Consider the following 27,845-nt stretch of genomic DNA (forward strand, 5'->3'; position numbering starts at 1 on the left):
AATTTTCTTTACACTTTCTTTATATCGTTGTACTCATATGACATCACAAACTGTAGTAGTCTTCTCATCCAGCCGTGACTAAGCAGAAACTTCAAAAATTAATAACTTTTGAACGGATTGTCCGATTTTCCTCAAACTCTCACTGATGTGTTCTACTAATATTCCTGCATTCACTCAATCCACTTGTCTATGTAGGTGAACTTGTCCTTTAAATACTATGGAAGTTATTCAATCCACAAGGTTTTGGTAAAATTATGGTTACCATGGCAACACATTGTCCGACAAACACAAAAAACATGTCTTGCACATATATACCTCAATATCATCATTTACTCTAAGTTTCATTTAAATTGCTTCAAAACTATAGGAGGAGTTCGCGACGCAAGATTTTGCAACAGACCGACCGACCTACCGACCGCCCACCCACCCGACCGCTCACCCGCCCGCCCGGCCGACCGACCACACGCCCGACTGCCCGACCGCCCGACCGCCCAACCAACATCACTGTGATTCCTGTATACCCCCTTCACACTTAGTGTGGTGGGGGTATAATTTAACATAAATTGGACAATCAACTCAAAGTCATATTTATACAATTTTAAAGTTTCGGTGCAGCTGTTGCTGAATGAGAAGACTACAAAAGAGTGTGACGTCATGTATTGATTTCCAACAATTTCACAAAATTTCATTTTTTTTTTTAATGAAATGTACACATTCCTGTACAGTGTATGTCCAGGGTAATATATATTTTACCCTGCACATTAAGCTTCTATACAGTTTGTGTAGTTGAATACTCTTCCATTATGCTTGAAAGTGAAAATGAAAGTTAAATTTTCTTCAAATTTTCATCATATCTAACAGTCTTCTCATCCAGCCATGGTAGCACCAAAACTTCAAGAATTTGTAACTTCATTGTAGATTGTCTGATTTTTCATCAAACTTTCACTGATCTGTTCTACTACTGTTGCTGCATTCAGTCAATTTACATAATTTCAGTTTCATTCTCCTCTATTAATAATAGCCTCAACAGACAAAATCTACTACTCTCTGATTCACCGTCATACTTACAGCATACACCACATGTTTACCTCACAATATACCCTTCCCCTTCACAGAAATCTTGTTAGTCACACATCCAAACAGATTTACAAAATCCATGAGATGTAAGAAGATATGACAAATCCAACGAGAAGTAGACAGATTTTGAATGTCAACCAAAGGGTGTATCTATCAACTCACTTCTGGCATGGAATTAAGGTTTCCAAATGACTTTGACAGAGATTTAGGCAATTGATTTATAAATGAGTTGTTTTGATTCATGGGATTAGATAGGCCTGTCTGAAATGCCGAAAGAAGTGTGATCTCAAGTGCGTTTGAGTCAGAAGCGCATTTCTCTAGAGATGAGAAATACGTGTATCTCAGCCCTACCCATGCCAACTACATGTACAATGTACCAATGATCTCTGCTCCTTGGGTCAAACAATGCAATGGAGCTGCACAGTGCTCAACAAGGAGTAACCCATTGACTCGCAGGAGAGATGATAAATGCAACAATTCGAGAAATGCTATCTGAAAGGCCTAAACAAGTTGCAAACATGCTTTGACAGCGGCTATTGAAACATGTTTCAAACAAAGGTGATTTATAAATGCAGACAAAGTCACTCACAATGTCATTCAAAGGTATACTGTGGGTACTCTGGGACAGTGACAAATGAGACTCATGGACAGTTTTGCATGATTTCACAATGCTCAGCATCTGCATTATGTACGAAACATTTTGTATTTTTCTGCAGGACCTCGACAGTACTGCACACAGTTGCAGACAGATCACTCAAAACAATAAAAAATATTTTAAGACACTAGCATTTCAAGGTAGCACTAATACATAAGGAATGGCTCTAGAAAACTAACATTACGACTGTCAATTATGTCACTGATGAGCAATTCATCAGGGCTTAATACTATGCATAATATTGAAAGTTGTTTATCATGAACTTCTGTATGGGACAATAAAGTCCATGTAAGTAGAAGAGGATATCATATCAAATCTTTACTACAAAGTATAGTTTCTATTTTTTCCCCCTCAAAACAGTGAGTCCACTTAGCATTGAAAATTTTGTGATCCGGACTCCCTACAGGCTCTAATCACTTGTCTTTCACTGACTCCTTAGACTGTAAGGACCAGCTTTACGGTTTATAGTGACCTCGTCTACAGCCACTCTGTCTATTTTCCAATTGGTCTACTGGCAAATCGTCTATTACCGATTCGTCTAATACCCATTTGGTCTACAACTTGTTTTGTCTAGTACACATATTGTCTAATAGTCACTTTGCCCACTACCCGTACTGTCTAATACCCAACTCGTCTAAGGAGCATTTCGTCTACTGAGCAATTGATCTCTATACTCACAATGTCTACTTGTCATGTCGTCTAATATCCATTTCGCCTACTGCCACTTTGTCTACTCCCACCTCGTCTACAAGTCATCTCGTCTACATTCACTTTGTCTAGTTATCATATCGTCCAACCCTTAGTTCGTCTATACCCAACATGGTCTATACCCATCTGGTCTACACCCAACTCGTCTACACCCAACTCGTCTACTCCCAACTGGTCTACACCCAACTGGTCTATACCCAATTGGTCTACTCCCATCTGGTCTACTCCCAACTCGTCTACTCCCAACTTGTCTACTCCCATCTGGTCTACAAAACTCCCAACTCGTCTACTCCCAACTCGTCTACACTAAATATTGGTCTACTCCCAACTGGTATACTCTCAACAATTTACCCAAACTGATCATTCCCATCTGGTCATGCTAATAATGAATATACCACTTTGCCTAGTGTGCAGTCCGTCTCACTGTCACGAACTATTCATAACCCTGCCCTGGTACGTACAAAAATCAATAATAGTCTATTCTTTAAAGTTGTTAATTATTCCGCACGTGTTGAATATAAAGACATATTAATGGTGAGACACAACTATCCAGTTAACATCCTGGCCGTAAAATAACTAAATAATAATAAACTAGCTCAGTTACAATCCTCCATCACAAACGAATTGTCAGTCATACGAAACAGAATTACATTTCGACCGCCCACCCCGTCCACCCCCGTCCATGCATGCAGCGATCTTGGCGGGATCCCGAATGAGGAATTATCGAGTAATATTTCGTCGCGTTTGGTACACAAGTAAAGGCACATGATGTGTGGGTGTAGTTGGATTGACACCGGATGCACGCATATAATTACACATCCAGCACCACAACACAGCAAGTTTTTCACACTGTGACATTATTCTTTTTATAAAAAGTCATAATTAGAACAAAAAATGTAAACCGAATGGGGCACCAAGCGTGTTCAACCTATTTCAATGGGAAAGGAAACTAGATGAAGTAGACTTACGTAAGGAGTTTGGAGTAGACAAAAAAAAACCTATATAACAAGTAGACCAGTTGGGAGTAGACCAGTTGGGTGTAGACGAGTTGGGTGTAGACCAGTTGGGAGTAGACCAGTTGGGAGTAGACCAGTTGGGAGTAGACGAGTTGGGAGTAGACAAGTTGGGAGTAGACCAGTTGGGAGTAGACTAACTGGTTATTAGACTAATTGAGTATAGACAAGGTGGATGTAGACCAACTGGCTATTAGACAAAATGAGCTGTAGACTATTTCATTCATAGACCTAATGATTAATAGACGAAATGGTCAATAGACATAATGGGTATTAGACGAAATGTGACTGTAATAGACAAATTAGAGATTAGAATAAATGGTTAGTAGACGAAATGGCAATTAGACTAATTGGCATTTAGACAAAATGGTTGGTAGACGAGTTGGTAGTAGACAAGTTGGTAGTAGACGAAGCGAGTTTAGACGAGATGGCATTAGACTAGGTAAACAGTGGACAGTGTGGTTGTAGACGAGCTGCCAGTTTACCAGTTTTACAACCATAGACCATGGACCCACTTATAACTAGCATACAAGTAAACAATCCCATGCAAATGTGATGGGAGTGGAAATTGTATCAGAGTCTTGATCAAACATTGTGAGTAGTAACAAACAGTGTAATCAAATTACATACTGTATACATGGTATGGTAAGTACCATTGTGCCACACTCACTCTGTGGCTTGAAATTATGTGTGCATGCTACGTATGGTATCTACTGTCTGTATTTCACATCTACAAATTGATTTACTTTTCATTCATAAAAGCTGACAATAAACTTACAGTAAAAATTGAACGTACTATGTAACAATAACCTGTGACAGCAAAAAACAGGCCATCTTGATCTATTCATAAGAATCTTTGTATGTGAGCGTAGTTTTTTTTTTAACTGACTGTACATTGTAGCTTCAACAGCGATGAACAACAGTATTGGACTGCTCTGTGTTACAGGTGTAGATTTCCATCATCATACCTTTTACCATACATGCATGTCACAGAAAAACTACATGTAGGGCCACAAAACAGATACATGGGTGTTGTACAAGAAAGCATCTCATTGTGGATGAAAAAAAAATATTCTGTGGGTTCCTCTTATTGGAGATTATATCCTATCAAGTGAACTGCTCTGTTACAGGGCATGTTGATCCCATCTTCTACCAAGCTGATTGATTGCTTTCACACATTTCTGGGGTCATTATGTGAACAGTGAAGTCTAAGAATCTTGGTTAACCTGCGACCCTTAACCTTGCCTACCTGAAATCTAATAAATCAGCTCATCTTGGCATGCTCTCAACCCCATCATCATGTTTTACTACAGTACCTGTCCAGTTATTTTCAAGCTCTTACCAAAACAAAGAAAAACAACTGTACACACTACCATACACCGAACATCATTCTGTTCTGTGTACGTCATACTCGTAAGTGAATCTTAGTCCAGTGTATTTCTTTGTCTTCGAGGTTGTAGAAGGCTGTATTCACTCATGATTACTGTAGGTACAATTTGTATATTGTTGCAAATAACATTTCAACTGCTTTACAAAATATTTTAGTCATGTGCCCACATTTGTAATGTGTGTATGCTAAGGAAACTCATTTAAATCTAATTTTCTTGTACACATCACATACACTGTATGCTTTATATTTGGTCAGACAGGCCCTTTGATTGACTTTGCTCAATAGTGTACATTTGATACTACAGGTGTATCTTACAAGGTTTGAACAATGAACGAATTAGGGCCTTAAAGACATGTAGATGCAGGGCTGCCAACACTGGAAACTAGTTGAGAGTGAGACTCCCATCTAGGCCAGTGCTATAATTTAGGAGCCAAAATGAGTGAGATCAATAGAAATGCATGCAAATGAAATAAAGTGTTAGAGTGAGAAAGGACCAAAATGCGTGAGTCTCACGCTCAATGCGTGAGAGTTGGAAGCCCTGTAGATGTCATGATAATATAAAAATATCATTGCTTATAAGATAATGAATAAGGAACATGTCCTTGTATCATGATCATTACTATTGCTATCATTACCATCATCATCATAATGACATTGCAACAAGTGTGCAGTGTTAAAAATTGGAAATATGTAGTATACACTGGTTGCTGAACCGGGCAAAATACAGAGCTTTGTACAAAAGTGTACTTCCCCTTGAACATTGGCCAAGTAATGTGTTACATTGTCAACTATACATTGTACCACTGCACAGTCCTGTAACCTAAACCTGCAACAACAGTCTTTATGGGATACAGGATGGCTTTGTATGCAAATTCAAAGCTTCTCATTTCAGGATGGACTAAAACAGGGAATCTCAGTGCCTTGTTCTCGGACTCCATAAGAATACAGTAAACCTGACACAAAAAGAGTATTTTGGATCAGTCACTTATAACTGTTCAAAATAAATATCAAATATGCTTTGTTTCAGAGTATTCCCTCATGTGTAAATCATGTAAACCTGTAATCCATTTTGTCTAATGTTTCATACAAGTACATTGTATGAAACACAAAGTTTTCCCCAAGCACAAACCGTATGATCATCTCTGTCTCAACAGCAGAATAAAGACAGACTAGAAATGTTGCTACATATGGCAACTGGTATGAATCTGCCATTGAACATGGTTCTCCCAATACCATGTAGGTCTAGAGTACCTTTTGACGATGTGAGACAACAGTTTCGCAAAATTGGCAAAAAATTGAAATTACATGTTTGTCACAAATGTGTTGAGTGTTTACTTTCCTTGAACTACGTTTCATTTGGATGGATAGCTAAATCGTTTAAGTAGGAAAACAAGTAATAGGGGAATTTGAGCATTTTCACTTGACCTTTGACCCTTGTCCTTTGATGGCCTACAATTTTTCAAATTGATAACTGGTAACATCCATTTTCATTACAATACTTTGAGCTATTTACTTTGAGCTATTTGAGCATGATTGTTCAAAATATGACATCCTTATGAAATATTCTCAAATAATTTAGAGTTGAACCTCACGTATCCGGACAAGTCGGGACCAGGGCTCATCCGGATAAGGGATTTGGCCGGATACGGGAGACTTAATGCTTTATACATGTACAATACATACACATGTACTGATGTAGCCCATTGTAACTTTACCACATGTAGTAATGTGTATACTGCAACCTTTTCATTGTTATACACTCAGTAACAGACAGCTACATTACCTAACACCGTACCGGGCCCACGGTAAAAAGTGATAGCGCATTGCGATTGGGTTGCTCTCTTCCCCACACTCTCTCTCCCTCTCTCTCTTTGTGTGTGTACTGTGTGTGAACAATTTTTGAGTGTTCAATATCATTCGTTGCTCAGCCAATGACTCGAAACCATGCATGTCTATCTAGTCATATCGACGGCTGTGTATGGACCTATATGTGGCAATGCGATATGAGAGGACTCGAGCGCATAATCTGTCCATATTCTTGCGATGATTTGGGGATGTTTGGGGATGTTAAAATGTCTGAAGGTAAGCAATTTGGAAGGAAATTTGATGTAATGTATGTTAATCACGTTGGAAGTAATATGTAATTCATGTGTGTTTGTGTAGGAGTTCTCAAGGAGTTGGGAATCCCCTTTCCACCCGTAATTATAAAAAAAAAAAAAAAAAAAAAATCACGGCGAGATTGTGTCCGTATAATAGAGAGATCCAGATAAAGGGAGGCCGGACAAGATAGGTTCAACTGTACTTAATTTTGAGTTCTCTAAACCAGTGTTTTGCAATCAATGCAAATTCATGGTGCAGTTGTTAAAGCCCTCCTGACCTTTTGCCAAGCATCATGATTTACAATCATCTACATTGTATCATTGATTTTCTATATTTTAATACCTGACAACACAAACTGGGCAATCATTTCAAACTAAATGCACTTTGAATACACTATATTTTGCAATCCTTTTTGCTCATTGTTTCTCTCAAGAATTTTACAAGTCACACAATTTTTCTGCAACAAAGTTTAAGAGAGCAAAACATACTACATTGTATGATACTTTCTTCTCTATCTAAATTATATGTCTCTTCTCTGTCCTAATATCCAATCACCTCCTCTCCTCTCTCTCCTTTTCCCTTTCACAGACCCACAAAGACACAATCCTACAATGTATATCAGATCATGATGGCCTACTTCCTTTGAGCCGAAAAGCTTTTTCTTTCCAGTTGTCTCCTACTTATACATAGATTTGTATGTGACAAATGAAGTGGAAAATTTTAAAATCTGACTTCTAAGAGAATGTTGTGAATGTGAAGTTTGTCGCGCGAGATTTATGGCCAACTATAAGCTGCTTTGTCACATTACGGCATAGAGCTACAACATAACATATTGATTAGTACAGAGTACATTGTCATATGTTCAAAATTGTACGCATACACTAACAAATATTTGGAGACCAAGCGTACCTCAACAAACTGCTAACGGTAACAATGTAAACTGTATAAAAACATATCTTGAACAAATGACAAATCATGCCATAGTACACCCAGATTTCCAAAGACTTTGGGCACATGTTAGCTCTGCGCGCTGTTGTGTGTGTAACAGGGTTTTAAACATTTCCCCCCTCTGCAACATAAATGAGAAACTGAGAATAAAATTGTGCATGACACAATGCTTGGTTCACTATACAGCAAAGCTCACCTTAGTTCTGCCTTGTTCCTTCTTGATGATCGCCTCCATTGCAAAGTGGAAAGCTGCCAGGCACTTGGCCTCCCTCCTACTGCACTCCAGGAGAGGCATCAGCCTGGTGAGCCAACCCTCTGATCTTCCCTGGGCATGGGCCTTATCACTCCTAGCAAACTCCCCAGGATCATGGGTGGTCACAAAAGGCTCCACTAGGTCCAACGTTCCAGAGCTGACTACTTGCCTCTCTATAGCATGGTTGGAAGCCAGGACGGCAATGGCCAGACATGCATAATAACGTATGCTGTTGTCTGAGTTGAAAGCCAGGGGAAAGAGCCATTCTGATGTGCGAAACTCGATCATTCGTTGCTGGTTGGCGGAGCCACCATACATGGCACAGTTGGCCAGTGCAGCTGCGCAGTGTCGCAAGGTGATGTTGTCACTCATACGGCAGCTATACAGCACAGCTTGCAGACCACCCCTGTCTATGACCTTGGTGCATGTGTCTTCTGAGTGCTTGAAGAGGTTCTCTAGGATACCCATACCAATCTGAAGAAGGGTGGGCTCTTTCCTAGAGCAAGCTAATTTCACTACAGAATCTAATCCTTTCTTCACTACAAAGTCACGATTGTTGGCAGTCATGATTTGCTCAAGGAGTCTAGCTGAATTTAACTGAAGGGCTCTATCATCAGATTTACAGTTCTTGAGAAGGATATCCAAACCACCTTCAACACGCATGGCATCACTGATGCTGTAGGCGAGATCACGTCCATATTTGGGTGTGCTCCAAGCATCATCTACCATCCTGTATAGTTGCTGGGTTGCTTCTACTACTTTTTCTGTGGATTCCTGCTTCAGTTGTTGGATCACATCCTTGGCCAGAGACACGGTGCTCTCCATCCTAGCAGGGTACCCCGAAGGGGGTGGAGAGGAGCACTCTGGAGATCCTGGTTTGCCTGACATCTTCTTGAACTTTCCACTACGTTTCAGGGATGATCTAAAACTACCACCTCTACCTCCTATATGTACATCTCCTTCATCCCCAAGCCGTGTCACCAGCTCCTTGTTGGGTTGGATGTCCAAAGTATCCGGTGTCACAACATCCTGGGTCTTCTTTACCCTCAGGCTACGGCTACGCTTCGGTGATGATGATCCAGGATTCCTCTTGAATGAGCTCCACACAGTTCTGGTCTGCCTTGGAGGGGGCTTGTACTCGAATGAAGACTCTGTAAGGGGATTCTCCGTCATCGAGTTAGCGGATGAGGGTGGAGATTCCTTAATAGTTTCTTGCAGTAGCTGAGAAGGGGGAGGGGTAGAGTTCTGAGTGTCACTTGGTGGCAAGTTTGTGGTAACTTTGACTCCTTTCTTACTGCAATGTACACCCATTAATCTCAAGATATGGTACTGGCTTTCGTAGTGCTAGAGAATACAATTGCCATTCTGCAAGAAATGAAAACAAATATGGGTTTTGTCAATGCAAAGCAAATCAATCACAATAGTAACAGGATTTCACTGGGATTCTTTAACAGGATCTGTTTAATTACGCTAAAAAAAGATAAAATAAAAATAGCAGTGCCAGACATTAGAAACACATTCTAAAAGATATTACTCATTGTACCACATGACATGTGACCCTGCATCACAAAACCAACAAAAAGTCGCCAGACATGCACAGATTCTGAAAGAGCAGATTCTAAGCTTTAAAATGATGCATAACTCAATTCAAATGGACTCTCTTAACATATCTAAATAATGGAAAGAAAGCACACACTCTGGAAAGTGTGAACTGAGAAAAGAGGGTACAAGTACAGGTCGAAGCTTTGCTAGCTGTGGTATGAATGGGACAAAAATGGGATATAAACCACTGGAGCAACATCAACTAGAGAAGCCCTCTGAGAGCGCAGACCTCCGCCAAGCATGCAGCTCATTTCCATCACTGATCTTGTTCTTCCATTTAAGTGATTTCCACCCATACGTACTTTTACTATAGCATGCTGAAAGTGTTAGTGTGCTGAAAGTCTCCCGATTTCCCAATATAGAAGCCTTTGTTATGTCATAAACCCTCAGCTGCACAGCGCGCCTCACCCTAGCAGAAACTGGAGCACGCACTTTAGTGCACGCATGCAAACCCCAAATATGCGCAGCCTGAACTCCCAAGTTCATTGACCCTACCTGCCGAAATATCAAAATCCTTCACAACTTCCCCCAAAATTCTCGGATCACTACCAAAAGTTAATCGTTTGCTGGGCAAGTCCTAGCTATTAGATCACACAAGACTGAAAATTCAAAATGGGTCAATCTACATAAACTTGGTATCATTTTAAAGCTAAGAAGTTAAAATACATGAATTTCAAAAAGAAAAAAATCCTTTCGCATAACCAGCAATAAATCAATTAATCTGCATAAATTAAAATTTAGAGTAACGCGTGGGACATTCAAATATTCTGCATTTTAATATATAACTTTTCATGAAAATAAGTATGGTGACCGTAAGTCTGACTAACAAGTTATCATGACTGTGATTTTAAGTTTCTGAACTCATTAAATATGCAAATGAGGGATGGGCCAAAATTAGCATGTCCCACGCGTTACTTTTTTAGGTCATTATTTCTCATTTGCATAAAAGGTAATGATTTAATTGACTTAAAACTTTCAAAAGGCCAAATTCACAATGGACCTAATCATATCCAAGAGATAAAAAGTTAGTCTGATAAATCTCATACTTGTAATTTTCAATTAAATTTAGTAACGCGTGGGACGATTTGTGTACAAGTCAATGGAAGCGTACTAAATCTTAGTCTTCTATGGGAAATGTGCACATTATTGAGGGATTTTTTTAAATTTTCTGAATTCTGACGTGAAATTTGGTGAAAAGTTCCACTTTGGATAAATAATTCACAAAAGATCATTACATGCTATTTTCAAGGTCACATTCAAAGTCAAATGTCAAAAATGAAAGGATAACAGAGGCATATCATATTTTTTTTATTATACCTTTTGTTCTGGTGGGTCTAAATCATTGAAATTTGCAAGAATTTATTAGAAATACATCTATTTAGATAATTAGTACCCCATATTAAAGTTTCTCTGAGCAAATGTGCAACTCACATCACAATATTCATAGTGACAAAAATGTCCCACGCGTTACTTGTCCCACGCATTACTATACCTATCTTTCTATAATTGACCTTGAGTGAAAACAGTTTCATGATTTTTTCTGAAATGTTTTGTTTCAGGTACAGTTACTGTTGTAGAAAAAGATGTTTGTAATGATTTTATAGTATACCAAGTATTTTCACAATAATTGAGATAAAAGTAAAAGAAGAAAAAAAGGACAATCTTTGTGGTCCCACGCGTTACTGGAGAATAAATTTGCATAAATTAAATACTGAACGTGTGATTCTCATTATTTCTATTGTTTTGAACGAAGATACCTACTAGCTATCAAAAGCAACCCAACATTTGAAGTTTCAATCTTAGCAGTGCAATATAGCGCTAAATCTTCTTGTGATGTCCCACGCATTACTGGTGCAAAATAGTTTGGACTTGCCCTGCTACTTGTGTCATTCTCAACCTTTCCTGCAAGTTTCATCCCAATCCGTTATCTACTTTTTGAGTTGTTTTGCGCACAGACAAACGAACGAACAAACAAACCAACGGTAACGAAAACATAACCTCCTCCCTTGGCGGAGGTAATGAAGGGATTATCAGATTAAGCTGAAATTGAGCATGCTATATAAACACATTCTGTCCATGATCATTGCCAACATAGCAGTAGCATTACACCCTTTCAAAACTTATTAGAGTTGAAAGTAAAGAGTGAGCAAGGGATATCAGGGTGCTACATAACAATTTTTTACCACTTGCCCGGTCGGGCAAGCAGGTTTTCAAATTGTTGCAGAACACTTGCCTGAACATGAATTTTACTTGCCTGAAAAGAAAGTCCAAAGACACAAGATAATGATCTAGAAAATCACAAGTAAAGTCAAGGGCTTGATAGAACACAATCACTTGAATAAACAGCACATGTGCGGAGTTACAAACTTGGTTCAATAGAGTGTTGGTGTTGGATTGCATTGGGACTTCTTCACGTAGGTGTTGCAAAATAAAGGTGACTTAAAAATGTTTTGCTTGCCCAATTCGGGCAAGCATTTTTTCTCATTGCTCCAAAACACTTGCCCAACTTTGATTTTTTTTTTTACTTGCCCCAGGCAATCGGGCAAGTGCTTATGTAGCACCCTGGATATGAAAAGGGACCTCTATAAGACATACATGATCACACTACTACAAAAAAGGGTAGTAGAAAAAATGCTAAAAACACAATTTCCAATTCATTTTATGTTCTCAAACTTAAGGATAATGTAGAAGCAGGCGCGCCGGAAGCAGTTTTGGATTGGGGGGGCAAACATTGGAGGGGGCTCAAGATTAGACCATGCATATGTTACACAATATACACATACACACACACACACACACACGCACACACATCTATTATATATATACATATATATATATATATATATATATATATATACATATATATATATATATATATATATATGTAAAGTGGCGTACAGTGGGTCGAAACATGGGGGGAACCATAAAGTAATTTTGACGGTCTGTATGCTTGTGCGTGTGTGCGTGAGCAATAATGGGACTACAATACATCACGGAATGTGATACATTCAACAACAGTCATTGAGGAACATTGTAAGTTTTCCTTACATGGATTATGGAATGACGGTGTGAAACGATCGACAAATTATATACTGTCAGCAACATAAGGTGAATGGCATAACAATAAAATGCAAGCGAGCGAAGCGAGCGAGCTTGAAAATTTTGATATTCTACAGTTCCAAAACTGGAGTTTAAATTGTAGCTACATATTTCGCTTTGAAATAAATGGGGGCGCATCGGGCACAACTGCTGGCAATTATTGGCAGCAACATTAGGAGAATGGCATAACGATTCAAAGCGAGCGAGCGAAGCGAGCGAGCGAAGCGAGCAAGCTTGAAAATTTTGACATTCTACAGTCCCAAAACTGGGGTTTGTAGCTTTATCTTTCACTTTGGAAATTAATGGGGCGGCGCATCGGGCGTAACTGCTGGCAATTACTGGCAGCAACATTAGGAGAATGGCATAACGATTCAATGCGAGCGAGCAAAGCGAGCGAGCTTGAGAATTTTGACATTCTACAGCCCCAAAACTCCCGTTTGTAACTATATCTTTCGCTTTGGAAATTAGGGGGGGGGGCATCGGACGCAACTGCATGCTGGCAATTACTGGCAGCAACATTAGGAGAGTGGCATAACGATAAAATGCGAGCGAGCGAAGCGAGCGAGCTTGAAAATTTTGGCGTTTTACAGTCCCAAAACTCCCGTTTGTAGCTATATTTATCTTTCGCTTTGGAAATTAAGGGGTGGGGGCATCGGGCGCAACTACTGGCAATTACTGTCAGCAACATTAGGAGAATGGCATAACGATTCAATGCGAGGGAGCGAAGCGAGCGAGCTTGAAAATTTTGACATTCTAGAGTCCAACAACTGCCGTTGTAGCTATGTTTTTCACTTTAGAAATTAAGGGGGAGGCGCACTGGGCTCAACTGCTGGATGCGAAGCGAGCGAGCTTGAAAATTTGGACATTTTACAGTCCAAAAGCTGCCGTTTGTAGCCATATTTTTTCCCTTTTATTATTTTATTTTCTTTGTTTATTCATTTATTTTTATTATCATTATTATTATTTTTTTTGGGGGGGGGGCTTTTTTGGGGGGCAAAAATGCGTTTTGCCCCCCCACTTTTTGGATTGGGGGGCGGCCGCCCCCCTGCCCCCCCCCCCCCCCCCACTTCCGCCGCCTATGTGTAGAAGAATAGCTTTTTGTACTATTAAATATGTAAAACTTAAGATTGACTTGGCTGACCCGTTCACCTTTTTTGAGTCCTCATGAAAAATCAAGGGGTGCGACTTTTTGTTTGTTTTGTGATGCACGGTCACATGTATATATTGTTGCACTTACATACAGCTATTTTATCATTCAGCATTTTTAAAGTGAAGCTTTATGCAAGAACTGGGTAAAATCACAACAGAAAAAAAAGAAGAAATTGAGTGTGTTCTACATTCGTGAATACACATGATGAATAACTGCAAATACTAGTAATCAGTATCATATCAATATCAGTGAACACAAGCATATGTACACTCATCAGATTCACAACAACAGCAGAGCTACAACTTTTGGGACAATGTGGCCAGCCATCACAAAAGCTTCAAGTGTCTCAAGATGGTGATCTCTTGTTGTTTTCGTAGTAGACACCCTATAACATTTCTACATACAGACCAGATACTTTCAAATTCCAACCAATTTGCCCATCTTTCAAAAAGGAAATCAACAAAACAATTAGTATCATGGTGAAAATTGTAAGAAAAATGTAAAAGATAGCTCTCTCTCTCTCCCTCTCTCTTTTTCTAATTTTACATTTTGTCAAGGCCCTACAGTATATATGTCTAGGGGAAGACTTGTAATACACAATGCAGGGCTCAACACTTTAACTATTGTACACAGCCCTGTCGCTGTACTGCGCACAGCATCTGGTCGGGCTAGGCTCAATGCCAATTTTTCTGTCTGGTGGCCTGTTTTGACCAGAAATAAAATCTTTTAATCTGTGATTATAGTGTCCTGAAATAAAAGTAAAAGAACAATCCATTTGAATCTTGGCAGCCTGATGATCATGATTGGGCCACCAAAAAGACAAATTTGGAGAGCCATTTAATGGGTAAAAGTAAAATATCACACAATGATAATTTTAAAAAAAAACTCCTCCAGACAAGACAGATTTTTCTGTCTAGCCGACACACAATGGCAACAACACACTGCAGGGAAATAAGATGATGAGCAGCTGTAGATATGAGGACATGCAGCATAGCATTCCTTTGACAAATTAGAAAGATCAGTATGTATCTGGACATCAGGGATATGTTCTGCGGAGACTGCGTCTGGCTTCACGGATCCCCTCCTTTTGTCTACGGTACTACGGAGAGCCGATTTGAAAGTAAAAAACCAGAAAAGCACTCTGAGATCACAGACCTCCGCCAAGCAGCTACTTTCCACCGATGATCTTGCTCTTCCATAGAGATCAGTGATTTCCATGTTGAAAAATCGCCCAAGTGGTTCCCAATAATGGAAGCCTTCGTTACGTCATAAATCCTCAGCTGCGTCGTGCGCCTCGCCCCAGTGCTAGAGCATGCACTTTAGGGCTCACACCTGTAAATAAAATGGACTGTCCCAGACCCCTTCACAAATTTGTACCAAAGATACCAAAATAAATGAAGAAAAAAATTAATGAAAAATTAATTATGTAGTTTGGCAAAAAACTGAATAGCTGTAGATATTGAGTATGAATTCCTCTACAAACTGCATTTTGGTTGGAGGATGAAAGCTTTTCTGATGGAATTTGAGGGGACTATATGTCATTGGGTACGTGTACGGAAAATAGGTGATTTTTTGAGTGACAAGAACTCGTAGTCTGGCTTTGCGGACCCTTGAACAGAATTTGAGCCAAAGAACCCACCCTGGAAATTTGATGGATGAAAGGTTATATCTCACTTATCCAGGTTAGTGAAGCTGAAACACCTCATATCTCCCAGCTATTTTATAGAATTTTCTGAAATTTGAATTTTAACACACGTCTCTATAGGGAATTATTTACCCGTGTGAGCCCTTTAGTGCACGTATGAAACCTTTAAAATGCGCAACTTGAACTCCCAAGTTCATTGACCCTACCTGCCAAAATATCGAAAATCCTTCATAAAATCCACAGAATTAGAAATTTCCGGATCACTACCAAAATTTAATCATCTGTTCCTTTGTGTTAGTTTCAAACCTTTCCTGCAAGTCTCATCCACATCCGTTTGGAATCTGCGTAGTGTTAGATCTACGACTTTTCAAGTTATTTTGCACACAAACAAACCAACACTACGCAGCAGTATTACGAAAACATAACCTCCCTCCTTGGCGGAGGTATTTAAAAAAAATGATAGAGACGGATTGATCTGTACATAGCAATCCTGATATCCCAGAGCTACCAAGTCTCACGCATTCTGTGTGAGACTAAAGCATTTAGGGGCCATCTCACGATCTCACGCATGGCACCCATTTTTCTCACGCATCGGGCGAAGTCTGCAACTTGGGCCTACAATAATGAGCATAGCTCAAAAGATTAAAGTGATTGTTGCAAATGAAGGTATAGACGTATTTTTCCCTCTTGTCTTCCAACATAAGTAAAAAATAGTCACTTACTTGAGTATGCACCTGATCGCACCATTAAGAGCTAAAAATTGAAAAAGCTCACTACCGTGGGAGGCCACCGGGGGGGGGGGGGGAACCCTTCCCACACCCTCGCTTGCGTGCACATAAGCATACCGAGATGTAGACAGAAAGATCCGTCTGTCCGGAGGACTCTTTTATATTTTGCCATTTTATATTTCTAACGCTGTCCTCCGTAGACAGAGGGGATCCGTGAAGCCAGACGCAGTCTCCGCGGAACATTCCCCGACAGACAGATACAGACCGATCTTTCGGTCAAACCGAGATGCCGAGTCATGAAAATCTCACTCACAAAATTTTTTTGAACTTGACATCCCTGGATATCCAATTCTACCTAACTAGACAATAGGGTTGACTTAACCAGACTAGTCTACTTCAGTGTAGAACACACAAGGAGAGTATTATACTTTTACAGTCACGAAGACACACTTACATTACAACTCTCCCTCTCCCTGGCCTGGCCCACGCGCCTGTCCACTTTACTCCTGACACACATTCTTATCTTGATTGGTAATCTACATAAGAAAACAGCAAAATACTAGTAGTCGGGAGTATGGTTTTGTTCACTCACCTTTACCACCATCCAAAAAGGCGCTGAATTCAAATGCGTTGTTTGCTCACACGTACATGCAGCAAACAGAAAGTCATTAGAACGCCCTACCAATACCATCTGATATCCTCTGCTGTTGAGGTTTGTCTAACTGTTAATGATACCACCAGGGGCCGGTCATCGGGGTCTCAGTTCATCTGACGACGTTTCGCTAGCTCTCGCTCGCTCGCGCATCGAGTTCACAGTATCCACAGAAACCGTGGAAGATGTGTGAGGAGATGATCACTAACGGGCGGGGAGTGATGTTGAACCCATTGCAGTGGGTGCCATGCACAGACGATCAGTGTACCATAGGAGCACGATGCGAGGGGGACGTATTCCCTTGCCTCTAACTAGCTCGGGCGGTGCGAGGTGGGCTTGCACGCAGAGAGGGGTCATAGTCCGCAGTTTCCGCGAGTAGCGTCGTTTCGTTTTTTGCGATATAATACTGAGTAGGTTTAAAATAGTTATGGAACGCCAAGTGTAAAATCATCATCATCATCATCTTCTTCTTCCTCTTCCTCTTCTTCTTCTTCTCCTTCTTCTTTTTCTTTTTCTTCTTCTTTTTTTCTTCTTCTTCTCCTTCTTCTTCTTCTTCTTCTTCTTCTTCTTCTTCTTCTTCTTCTTCTTCTTCTTCTTCCTCTTCTTCTTCTTCTTCTTCTTCTTCTTCTTCAAAAGAAAATGCCGAGGGCGAATATGTTTCCCCCTTTTAATTAATTTGTATGTAAACGCCATATTCACCAATTTGAATAGTGTGCTGCTGTGATGTAAATAAAGTACTATGTCAAAAGTCTTCTTCTTCTTCTTCCTCAAAATACTCCTCAACGTTCCAGCAGCCTGGAACCAAACGAGGAGGAAGGAGTGCGCAATACTGCTTTGTTAGTCCTTGTAGCTTGAGTCTTGGTTACAGAAAAAATTAGTTGCTTGACCATGCTCTGGATGATTCCTTGTGCGATTTGTTACGACGACGTAATAGTGATTCACAAAATAACATTTTATGCATGAAACAGCGAAGAATTAAAAGTAATTCATTGCATCAAAATCAATATAGAGACTCTGCTATCATAGCGAGAAAATTGTACGCTTTATTACTGCCTCCCTCGTACAACCTATAAGGTATAGAATGAATGAATAAATTACTTCTAGTTTGTTTTTTGTTTTGTTTTTTTAGCTCTAAATACGAATCATGGCAGTAGGGAACAACAACTCCAGCATAATACAATCACCTTAACCCTGTAAAGCCCAAGCTATTTTGACCCTTCAAGGTCCGGAGGGTTTCCTTCTGTTCAGTGACTATATAGGTCTCAATTTTGTTGTTGTTGTTGTTCTTGTTGTTGTTGCTGCTGCTGTTGTTTGGTTCTGTTTGTGGGTGGTTTTTTGCTTTTGCTTTTTTTTTTTTTGCCTATTAGAATTTGATATTCTTGGAGAAATCGCCACAGGCTTTTGTTGATATCAAATCAAAAACAAAAGTTCCAGTTATGAGAAACCGGTAGTATCTATACTTACATATAGATGTCTCGGGATGTTTTGAATAATAAATGAAGACGATCGAGATATGATTGAGATAACCAGGTATATGCATGCCTCCAGCCCCATAAGAAATGGGTGGTAAAAGAATTACAGTGACACCAATGTCCTCATGTTTACATGGCAACTATAATTCTGAATAATATCCCAACAGCATTACATGCAATGTTATACACTTTTTGTATGATTGTCGACGTAAGATATTGGTCTGACCACTTCAACAAGATGGTGAAATTTAAAAGTTATTCTTTGATAACTTCCTTCCTTATTCGAACACTCTTCCGCTCGTTTTGACTGTAATGTCTTTTCCTTATACAACTGTATTATCATTACATATTTTGTGTATAGGAATGTCGATCACAACATTTTGATAACAAGTTTCAAAGTTTCGGTGTTTCTAACAGGGGCCGCGGAACGTTTTTCAGTGTGTGTGTTGAGGGGGGGGGGGCTGCGGGATTGGGGGTGTCAAGGTCAAGCAAGCCTCTCCCCTACGCTTAAGCCCTTTTTACACTTGTGTTTCTTAACCCCGGACTCTCTCTGACCCAGGACTATCGTTAGTCCCGTACCAATTTTTTCAGCTTTTTACACTGGCCAATTAGTCCCGTACTATCTCTTGTCCGTGGCTAAGGGTGGGATTTCACGGAGCACGCGAACGATTTGCGAAGGACGCGAATGACAAAATCCAACATTCGGAAAAGTTTTTCTCCGAATGTGTTCCGACAATGAAGCCGAAAACTATTCTAGCGCAATTTGTGCGAAGTTTTTACGACGTACGTGCGAATGTCGTGTGTATCATTGCTATCAAGTACAGCATGTTACGTACACGAAGAACACGCGACGGAAATGCGAACAACGAAAAATTTTCAATAGTCATGGGAAAAAATGTACCCAAGGAGAGATGGAAGCTGTCTTGAGTTGATTTTTTTTTTCTTTCCTCTATTTTCCTTTCTTTTTCTCTCATTTCGCTATCGTGTGCTTGCCTACATTTTTTTTTCCAAGGACCTATCTCCACTAGTAAAGCATTTGTTGTTGTTTTTTTGCAGTTCCTCCAACTCATAATCTCTATATAGTTCAAATGATATTTTACATACTTAAGATTAATTTTAAGTGTATTCTGCGATTTCTTTTGTATATCTAACATTTCTTTCTCTTTGCTAGTCTTTAATTTCTTTTCTTACTATAGTTGTTGATAATTGTTTCATATTTAGATGTATGCTACGATTTTTATTTGTAGAAAGCATATAGGTCTTACATCCCCCAAACGTGCGCTAAGCGTTCGCGAGAATGTCTCAAAAGGTACGCGAACAGTTTGCGATTACGTCGTAAAATGGTCGGAAAAACTTCGCAGATTTCGCGTAACATACGCGAGACATTCTCCAAAGTTTCGGAGTCTGTTTGGGGTTTCACGAACATTTTGCGAACATCGCGCGTGTCTTGCGAAGGTCTTGCGCATATGACGAGGCTTTAAAGACACTTTCGAGAACAATTCACGAGCAAATCACGACCAAGTGTGCGGAAAAGGTTCGCAAAAAATTTCAAACTTTTTTGAAATTCTCGCCGAAGTAAAAACGACATTTGCGAACAATAAGACGACGCTTCCGAACCCTCACGTATGTTTGGCGATCTTTTGCAGACTAAAATACGAGTGCTGGATTTTGCCATTCGCGTCCTTCGCAAATCGTTCGCGTGCTCCGTGAAATCCCACCCTAAGGGTGGGATTTCACGGAGCACGCGAACGATTTGCGAAGGACGCGAATGACAAAATCCAACATTCGGAAAAGTTTTTCTCCGAATGTTTTCCGACAATGAAGCCGAAAACTATTCTTGCGCAATTTGTGCGAAGTTTCCACGACGTATGTGCGAATGTCGTGTGTATCATTGCTAAAGTACAGCATGTTACGTACACGAAGAACACGCGACGGAAATGCGAACAACGAAAAATTTTCAACTTTTTTCTTTCCTCTATTTCTTCTTTCTTTTTCTCTCATTTCTCTATCGTGTGCTTGCCTACATTTTTTTTCCTAGGGCGTATCTCCACTAGTAAAGCATTTGATCTTTCTTTTTCTTTTTTTGCAGTTCCTCCAACACATAATCTCTATACTTCAAATGAAATTTTACATGCTTTAGATTAATTTTAAGTGTATTCTGCGATTCTTTTTTGTATATCAAACATTTTTTTTTCTGTTTGCTGGCCTTTAATTTCTTTTGTTAGTATAGTTGTTAATAATTGTTTGATGTTTAGGTGTATGCTACGATTTTTATTTGTAGAAAACGTATAGGTCATACATCCCCAAACGTGCGCTAAACGTTCGCGAGAATGTCTCAAAAGGTACGCGAACAGTTTGCGATTACGTCGTAAAATGATCGGAAAAACTTCGCAGATTTCGCGTAACATACGCGAGACATTCTCCAAAGTTTCGGAGTCTGTTTGGGGTTTCACGAACATTTTGCGAACATCGCGCGTGTCTTGCGAAGGTCTTGCGCATATGACGAGGCTTTAAAGACACTTTCGAGAACAATTCACGAGCAAATCACGACCAAGTGTGCGGAAAAGGTTCGCAGAAAATTTCAAACTTTTTTGAAATTCTCGCCGAAGTAAAAACGACATTTGCGAACAATAAGACGACGCTTCCGAACCCTCACGTATGTTTGGCGATCTTTTGCAGACTAAAATACGAGTGCTGGATTTTGCCATTCGCGTCCTTCGCAAATCGTTCGCGTGCTCCGTGAAATCCCACCCTAAGGGTGGGATTTCACGGAGCACGCGAACGATTTGCGAAGGACGCGAATGACAAAATCCAACATTCGGAAAAGTTTTTCTCCGAATGTTTTCCGACAATGAAGCCGAAAACTATTCTTGCGCAATTTGTGCGAAGTTTCCACGACGTATGTGCGAATGTCGTGTGTATCATTGCTAAAGTACAGCATGTTACGTACACGAAGAACACGCGACGGAAATGCGAACAACGAAAAATTTTCAACTTTTTTCTTTCCTCTATTTCTTCTTTCTTTTTCTCTCATTTCTCTATCGTGTGCTTGCCTACATTTTTTTTCCTAGGGCGTATCTCCACTAGTAAAGCATTTGATCTTTCTTTTTCTTTTTTTGCAGTTCCTCCAACACATAATCTCTATACTTCAAATGAAATTTTACATGCTTTAGATTAATTTTAAGTGTATTCTGCGATTCTTTTTTGTATATCAAACATTTTTTTTTCTGTTTGCTGGCCTTTAATTTCTTTTGTTAGTATAGTTGTTAATAATTGTTTGATGTTTAGGTGTATGCTACGATTTTTATTTGTAGAAAACGTATAGGTCATACATCCCCAAACGTGCGCTAAACGTTCGCGAGAATGTCTCAAAAGGTACGCGAACAGTTTGCGATTACGTCGTAAAATGATCGGAAAAACTTCGCAGATTTCGCGTAACATACGCGAGACATTCTCCAAAGTTTCGGAGTCTGTTTGGGGTTTCACGAACATTTTGCGAACATCGCGCGTGTCTTGCGAAGGTCTTGCGCATATGACGAGGCTTTAAAGACACTTTCGAGAACAATTCACGAGCAAATCACGACCAAGTGTGCGGAAAAGGTTCGCAGAAAATTTCAAACTTTTTTGAAATTCTCGCCGAAGTAAAAACGACATTCGCGAACAATTGACGACGCTTCCGAACCCTCACGTTCGTTTGGCGAGCTTTTGCAGACCAAAATGCGAATGCTGGATTTTGTCATTCGCGTCCTTCGCAAATCGTTCGCGTGCTCCGTGAAATCCCACCCTTTTCACGGAGCACGCGAACGATTTGCGAATGACGCGAATGGCAAAATCCAGCATTCGCATTTTAGTCTGCAAAAGATCGCCAAACAAACGTGAGGGTTCGGAAGCGTCGTCAATTGTTCGCGAATGTCGTTTTTACTTCGGTGAGAATTTCAAAAAAGTTTGAAATTTTTCGCGAACCTTTTCCGCACACTTAGTCGGGATTTGCTCGTGAATTGTTCTCGAAAGTGTCTTTAAAGCTTCGTCATATACGCAAGACCTTCGCAAGACACGCGCGATGTTCGCAAAATGTTCGTGAAACCCCAAACAGACTCCGAAACTTCTGAGAATGTCTCGCGTATGTTACGCGAAATCTGCGAAGTTTTTCCGATCATTTTACGACGTAATCGCAAACTGTTCGCGTACCTTTTGAGACATTCTCGCGAACGTTTAGCGCACGTTTTGGGGGATGTATGCCCTGTACGTTTTCTGCAAATAGAAATCGTAGCATACATCTAAACATCAAACAATTATTAACAACTATAGTAACAAAAGAAATTATAGACTAGCAAAGAGAAAGAATATTTGATATACAAAAAAAAATCGCAGAATATACTTAAAATCAATCTTAAGTATGTAAATTTCATTTGAACTATAGAGATTATGTGTTGGAGGAACTGCAAAAAAAAAAAGATCAAATGCTTTACTAGTGGAGATACGTCCTAGGGGAAAAAAATGTAGGCAAACACACGATAGAGAAATGAGAGAAAACGAAACGAGAAATAGAGGAAAGAAAAAAAAATCAACTCAAGAAAGCTGATTTGAGTTGATCTTTTTTTATTGCTTCCACCTCTCCTTGCTACATTTTCTCCCATGATTATTGAAAATTTTTCGTTGTTCACATTTCCGTCGCGTGTTCTTCGTGTACGTATTATGCTGTACTTTAGCAATGATACACACGACAATCGCACATACGTCGTGGGAACTTCGCACAAATTGCGCAAGAATAGTTTTCGGCTTCATTGTCGGAACACATTCGGAGAAAAACTTTTCCGAATGTTGGATTTTGTCATTCGCGTCCTTCGCAAATCGTTCGCGTGCTCCGTGAAATCCCACCCTTAGGAGAAAACTGACTTTTTTACACTCGTATTTCTTAGCCCCGGACTTTCCAAACCACATGAATATTCACGATTACGCTGTGTGCTGTACACGTACACGCACGCACCGGCAGCACTTGATTACCTCGTTTCTGATTGGTCAGTGAGGGTCGGACTTCGTCTCCGTCGCTTAGCCCAGGATTATTTTTTTTCGTTCTGTTTACACTCACTTGCTTGGCACCGCAATTGCGGTGCTAACCCTGCTATTTTGCAGGGCCAGATAGTGCCGGACTATCGGTGGGGCTAGCCCACTTTGGCAAAAACGAGTGTAAACAGAAAGTGGGCTAAGGATAGTCCCGTACCAACGGTGGGGCTAAGCCCCCCCCCCCCCCCTTAGCCCCACCGTTGGTACGGGACTAAGCAAAAAAAATACAAGTGTAAAAAGCCCTTATGACTCACCGGCGTAGCCAGGATATTATGATCGGGGCGGTTTGCGAGCGAGAGGGGCAAGCGAGAGGGGGAGGGTATGAGAACTTTTTACATTTTGATGTTGTAAATGGTACAGCATGTTTTTGCGTGTTTTATCGACTTGAAACGGCCCCACTTGTTTAAGATATTACACAGCAGGATATTTTGGTATCGATTATTATTGAACAATTTGCCTGTAGCATTTAAATAAACTTCTTGTATCAAATTCTTACAATGAATTTCATGAACGCTGTCTGTTAAGCAATCAAACAGAAAAGGGCATGCACACAATGGTGTTCACAAGGGATATTTCTTCTCCCACACGAAGGTGATTTTACATTTTCAAACCTGAAATTCAGCAATCTGCGGTGCAAACTTTTGGTGCAATACTTGGAATTTTTTCTAGCTCCCCCCCCCCCCCCAAAAAAAATAATAATAATGGAAATAAACAGGGCTTTTTTTCAGGGAAGTGTTGTTAGAAAAATGATTATGGCATTTAGCTCTTATTCCGCGTGTGCATCATCTGTGTATGTGTATGTACAAAGTCTATATAATGAGCGGAGGAGGGCTTGTGCCGAAAGGGTGGGTTGGGTGGTGGCGCGTCGCGTTAATGGGAACACCACCCTTCGTCCAAAGCCCCCCCCCCCCCCCCCGGTTTTGCCGAAAGGATGGGTTGGGAGCGTTGGGTCGCGTCACGTTGACTGGAACTCCACCCTTCGTCCAAATCCCCCCCCCCCCCGGTTTTGACGAAAGGGTGCGTTGGTACGGGTACTTTTTCTCATGTAATATTAAAAGACGAGTTTTGAATTTATATTTAACCTTCAAACAAGCATTTCAAAGAGGCTATCGTCCGGATCGGTTTACACTCTATTACCACTTGGTCTACAGCCAGTTGGTCTGGCACCATGGGGGAGGGGCGAGGGACCCTAAACTTTACCCTAATCTTATTTCATGTGTATGAACATCTGTTTTCTCCCTCAATGCAAGGTCAGAGGGTAGTCCGTAGTCGTAGAAAAAGGGCCCCCCCCAAAAAAAAAAAATAATAATAATGATAATAATAAAAAAATAAAAAATAAAAATAAAATAGCCCAGTCGGTCATAATAGACGAAACGATGATTGGACATAATGGTACCTGATTAGACCAGGAGGCTGGCTATTAGACCAAATGACAATAAGATCAATGGTTATTACACTAGATGGGTGTAGACTAAATGATGATAGACAGAGGCTAGACCAACTGGGCAATGGACCAAAATTAATGATGTGTACCTGGGACACCAAATTTATATTGGACAAATTTGATTTTATTTTAGACCATTTGATGATTAGGCGAAATGGAATTAGACCGACTCATAACAGACCAAATCGGTATTTGATTATATAAATTGGTGTTAGAACAAAAATAGACCAAATGGCTGTTATTAGACGAATTGGCTGTAGACCAAATAGTAATTAAACCAAGTATACAATTAGACCAAACAGTAATTGGACGAAATGATGACTAGACCAACTGGTTATTAGACCAACTGATATTAAACAGTCTATTAGACCAACTGGCTGTAGACCAAACTAGTGGTAATAGAGTGTAAACCGATCCGAACGATAGCCTCTTTGAAATGGTTGTTTGAAGGTTAAACATAAATTCAAAACTCGTCTTTTAATATCACATGAGAAAAAGTACCAACGCACCCTTTCGGCAAAACCGGGGGGGGGGGGGGGGGTCTTTGGACGAAGGGTGGGGTTCCAGTCAACGCGACGCGACCCAACGCTCCCAACGCACCCTTTCGGCAAAACCGGGGGGGGGGGGGCGTTGGACGAAGGGTGGTGTTCCCATTAACGCGACGCGCCACCACCCAACCCACCCTTTCGGCACAAGCCGAGGAGGAGGAGGGTGTGGGAGGGGGATGCCCCCTCCCGCTCGACGGAGCTTTTGCGTTTTTAAAATTGAAATAAAGCGATCTGAAGCACACTTTTTGTGGGAAATTCGGAAATTGTCATTCCCCAAAGTGTACTAAGTCTATAGAAGGGACCAATCAATGGGAGGGTGGCAAGGTAACGGTACCCCTGGCATATTCGAGGGAGCTTTTTTTTTTTTTTTTCGTTTTTAGAACTGAAATTCAACAATCTGGCGCACACTTCTGTTGGAACATCTGGAAATTTGTCAATCAGACTAGAAGTGCAAGTCTGTATGTATAAGAAGGAGACAAAGCAGGATGATGTGGGAGGGGATAAACCCTATATTCTCCCTCCTTACATGAGGGAGATTCAGTATGTTCTGATTTCAGTTAAACGTTTTATATGGCATATTTTGAAAACTCAAAGTGTATAGCCATAGTCTACTTATATGCACAGAGCGTGGGGGGGCAAACAGGGAGAAAGCGTGGGAGAGTGCTATCCCCCCTTCCCGTATACGAGGTAGCTTTTGCCTTTTTGTCCCCGCCGAACGAGTTCGAGCAGGGGACTATGAAACGGGCTCCGTACGTGTGTGTGTCCGTGTGTCCGTCCGTGTGTCCGTCCGTCCGTCCGTGTGTGCGTCCGTGTGTGATCAAAATCTTCAATTTGCTACTTCTCTGTCATTTTTGAGCCAATTTTGATTCTGTTTGCTTTATATGATAGCAGTACATGGGAGCTTTGAAACTCTACACAGAAATTCAGTCGTGACCTTTGACCTTGACCTTTGACCTATATTGTACATTTTGCTACAAAATGCTACTCCTTCGCCATTTCTAACCCGATTTCGATTCCGTTTGCTTTATGTGATGGCACTAGGTGAGGGCTTCACAACTTCTACACAGAATTTTGACCTTTGACTTCTTTGACCTTTGACCTTGATTTTTGACCTGTATTGTACATTTTGCTACAAAATGCTACTCCTTCGCCATTTCTTACCCGATTTCGATTCCGTTTGCTTTATGTGATGGCACTAGGTGAGGGCTTCAAAACTTCTACACAGAATTTTGACCTTTGACTTCTTTGACCTTTGACCTTGATTTTTGACCCATATTGTACATTGGCTACAAACTGCTACTCCTTCGCCATTTCTTCCCCGATTTCGATTCTGTTTGCTTTATGTGATGACACTAGGTGAGGGCTTCACAACTTCTACACAGAATTTTGACCTTTGACGTATTTGACCTTTGACCTTGATTTTTGACCTGTATTGTACATTTTGCTACAAAATGCTACTCCTTCGCCATTTCTTACCCGATTTCGATTCCGTTTGCTTTATGTGATGGCACTAGGTGAGGGCTTCAAAACTTCTACACAGAATTTTGACCTTTGACTTCTTTGACCTTTGACCTTGATTTTTGACCCATATTGTACATTGGCTACAAAATGCTACTCCTTCGCCATTTCTTCTCCGATTTCTATTCTGTTTGCTTTATGTGATGGCACTAGGTGAGGGCTTCAAAACTTCTACACAGAATTTTGACCTTTGACTTCTTTGACCTTTGACCTGAATTTTTGACCAACATTTTGTTGTACATTTTGCTACAAAATGCTACTCCTTCGCCATTTCTAACCCGATTTCGATTCCGTTTGCTTTATGTGATGGCACTAGGTGAGGGCTTCAAAACTTCACAGAATTTTGACCTTTGACTTCTTTGACCTTTGACCTTGATTTTTTACCTATATTGTACATTTTGCTACAAAATGCTACTTTCGGCGGGGACATATATTACGCACCGCGTAATTTCTACTTTTCCTTGTTAAAGTTGAAATTGAGATATCTCGTATACGCATATTAAATTTTGATGAAATATTTGGGAAATTATCCCCCAAAAAAATGATCGGGGGAGCTGAGAGAGGAAAGGGTTCATTAAAAGTGGATATTCCCCCTGTACATGAGGGAACTATCGATTTTTCGGAATGTAAGTGATAAGCCTTGTGCACTCCCATTGCCCCCCCCCCCGTCCTTTTTTTTCTTTTTTTTTTTTTTGCTACGCCCGTGCTTAGACGTTAACTTTATGTAAGGGCGGAATATTTGGAAATTCAAATTCATGGGTGTTGTGATTCTTTCCCCG

At 40.3% G+C, this 27,845-nt stretch overlaps 1 protein-coding gene across 2 annotated transcripts in view; it reads right to left on the reverse strand.

Moving 5' to 3' along the window:
* Nucleotides 1-17,089, reverse strand: part of LOC139718960 (NAD(+) hydrolase SARM1-like) — a 63,226-nt gene extending 46,137 nt beyond the window's left edge. For both annotated transcript variants that reach the window (XM_071630416.1, XM_071630409.1), the window contains exons 1-2: nt 16,961-17,089; nt 8,088-9,509 (exon numbers count right to left, since the gene is read on the reverse strand). In XM_071630416.1, coding sequence (XP_071486517.1) covers nt 8,088-9,455 — 1,368 coding nt within the window. In that variant the 5' untranslated portion in view covers nt 9,456-9,509; nt 16,961-17,089. The remainder of the gene's footprint in view (nt 1-8,087; nt 9,510-16,960) is intronic.
* Between the last annotated feature and the right edge of the window lie 10,756 nt (nt 17,090-27,845).

The sequence above is a fragment of the Diadema antillarum genome, unplaced genomic scaffold, assembly GCF_040938485.1.
Source record: "Diadema antillarum isolate AM-2024a unplaced genomic scaffold, OU_Dant_1.0 scf00000008, whole genome shotgun sequence".
NCBI classification, from domain to species: domain Eukaryota; kingdom Metazoa; phylum Echinodermata; class Echinoidea; order Diadematoida; family Diadematidae; genus Diadema; species Diadema antillarum.